General features: G+C 31.2%; 1 protein-coding gene across 1 annotated transcript; it reads right to left on the bottom strand.

Moving 5' to 3' along the window:
- Positions 1 to 207: 207 nt before the first annotated feature.
- Positions 208 to 2,130, bottom strand: LOC127106012 (uncharacterized). Its single transcript, XM_051043287.1, has 2 exons — positions 978 to 2,130; positions 208 to 759 (listed from the first exon to the last, which is right to left on the bottom strand). Exons 1-2 carry the CDS (start codon positions 2,004 to 2,006, stop codon positions 433 to 435), a joined length of 1,356 nt encoding a protein of 451 aa, XP_050899244.1. The 5' UTR covers positions 2,007 to 2,130; the 3' UTR covers positions 208 to 432.
- Positions 2,131 to 2,945: the final 815 nt, after the last annotated feature.

Here is a 2,945-nt window from a genome sequence, read left to right on the forward strand (position 1 = left end):
CAAGCTATATCAATCTTCGATAAAATATATTTTCTAAAATAACCAATATGATCATAGTATATATTTATTTATTCATTCACATGGACCCAACTTCTAACATCATCATTGTTGTTAATGCCCCTGAGATATGGGACCAAGTCAAACAATAATATCTCAGTTAATATTTCCTCATGAGAAATCTTGGTCCCCTTGAATGCTTCTTTGGCCAAATCAGAATTCTATGATACTTTTATACTTTTGAAAACCAACAAAATATACACTACAAGTATTGCTACACACTAATCATAAACCTATTAGTCTAAACTAAACAAAAACCAAAACATAAAAGATACAAAATCTTAAGATTACAATCATTGCATGTATCAACACATCATTACAAACACCAAAACAGAAAACTACTAGTTAATTAACATTTAACACCATTTTTTTGGTTTAGCAAATTTGGTGAACATTTTGAGCCAAATAAACCAGATGCCAAGTAAGAGACATGAGATTGAGGATGTTCAGAAACGAGGAATATGAATTCAACTTCTTCAACTTGTTATTGAGTTTCATTATCTTTGCTCTAACAACCTCATGATCTTTTCTTTGTGCTGGAGATTCTGTTCCTTCTGAAACAACATTGGTAGTTGTAGTTGTATATGATCTTTTAGGATCAGGTGAACTTAGATGCTCTTCTGTTCTGTTTCGTTCAACAGATGTCATATCTTCTCTTCCTCTTCCCTCTTCTTTCTCCATTTTCATCCTTTCAAACATTAACTAATCATTCAAAACAAAAACATTGCATTAGTCATGTCCTAGATAACTATCAATCAAATGAGACTAGGATTGTTAGTCTTGTATCTAGAGTATATTTATCAAATAGTGTCATATCGGTGTCAGAATGTCAGTGTGAGATATATATATATATATATATATATCACTATCATCAGATATTAGGATGATCTAAGAGGTATCTAAGAATTGAAGATATATACCTTAGTGGCTCGAGGCTCCAAGTAAATAGAATTAACAAGAACAGCCAAAAGAGAAGCCAAAAGGTTCCAACTTTGCAAAACTCCACCACTCTTATCATGTCTAATCCCATGTCCAAAAACATGACCCAACAAAGCAACTCCTAAACAATAACCCATAGCCCTAAAATAAACCGGATAAATCTTACTCTGCACCACAGCAAATTGTTGTCTAGGCATAACCCTAGACAAAACATAACTTGAAACAAAAGTTATCCAAACACACATTCCATAACCACTCGCAAATCCCAACAAATTAGCAACCCTCATCACAGATTCAACACTTTCTAAAGACACAAACTTCTTCACTCCATCTTTTGCCTCTGTCACGTTCCTAACAACATGTTCCTTAAACGTTTGTCCCGTTTCCTTGGCTTTTTCCAATGAATCTCTTGTGTATTCTTGAACATCGTTTGCTTTATCGTAAATTCTCTCTTTTGCCTCGTTTGCTTTATCATAAACTCTCTCTTTCGCCTCGTTTGCTTTATCATAAACTCTCTCTTTCGCATTGTCGAAAGCTTCGACGACATCATTGTCGAGTTCTTTCTTTTTGTCGATTGTTTCTGATGCTTTGTCTTTTGCTTTCTCCATTGCATTTGAGATTTTGTGTTTGCATTTACCATATGCGTCACAAATAAGCTCTTTTGCATCTCTAGCGTTAGGAGTGTGGAGATTATAACGTGAAGAAGATGAATCTTGACTATGAGAGATTCCTTGGCCGATGTTTGGAAGAACAGAAGCGGTTTCTTTGATTCTGTCTTTGGTGTTTTCTATGAAACTTGAATCGATGTTTGTGAAATCTTGTTCGGGTGAGATTGAGATTTTGGTGTTTTGGTGACCATCTTGATCATATTCAACAACGACAACTCTATGTCCTTCTTTGACGATTGTGTTTGATTGTTGTTGTTTTTGGGTTGGGTTTGGATTTGGAGAGAAAATGCTTGCGGTTGTGAGTGAAGTTATGAACAAACTCAAAGCCAAAATGTTCATCATTGTTGTTGTTTTGTTGTTCTGATTGTTGTTTTGGTGGTTTGAGATTGAAGTTTGTTTTTGGTGTTTTTTTTTTGTTCTTTTTGAGGAGTTTAAGGATTGGTAAGAATCAGTGTCATGTTCATGTTGGGGCGATTTGTTCGGTTTTATGTTTCGGATCAGGCGGTGGTTAACCTGTAACTGCCACGTTGATTTGTGAAGATGAATGAGAGGATGACACGTGTGGCGAGGGGTTGAGAGTTGCACACGTGTTAGTCTTCGTGTCATAGTGAGAAGGGTTCGTTTGGGTTGAAGATGAATCTAGGAGCTTGACGAATGAAAGCTTATTGTTATCTTTACTAATATATTGCTAATATTTTGAAGAATTATTTTTATTTTTATTTTTATTTTTATTTTTATTTGTGAAGAAATTTGAGTTCACTTCTCTTGTCGTTTTCTTATTTTTTTATTAAATTTATTAATTCTATATTATTTATGATTGTTAAATAATTAAAAGTTATTTTTAAAGATATATAAATGTCAAAATCACACTAGTACTTAAGTTTGTTTTTAATAGATTAATCATTAAAAAAAAAATTGACAACTTTATTCTTTAAAGTAATTTTTATATTTTTTTTCTAATTTTTTAGCATTTAAAACGTGTAATTATTATATTCTAATTATATTTCATTATTTTCATATTATTTAGAATATTTACATTCACGATTATCATCTTACTCAATTAAAAAAAAACAGTGAACATGATAATTTAAATGCTCAAATTGTTAGAAAAATTCAAAAATCTAATTTGTTTAAAAATATAACTTAAAAATTTTCTAATATAATATTTCCTAAATAATAATGTGTAGTTTAAATATAAGGTTGAAAATAAGTTGAACTTTATTACAATTTATAATATTTAAATTAGATATAACTAAAAAATTTAAGATAAAATTTGATCTT

This window comes from Lathyrus oleraceus, chromosome 7 (genome assembly GCF_024323335.1).
Source record: "Lathyrus oleraceus cultivar Zhongwan6 chromosome 7, CAAS_Psat_ZW6_1.0, whole genome shotgun sequence".
Classification (NCBI taxonomy): domain Eukaryota; kingdom Viridiplantae; phylum Streptophyta; class Magnoliopsida; order Fabales; family Fabaceae; genus Lathyrus; species Lathyrus oleraceus.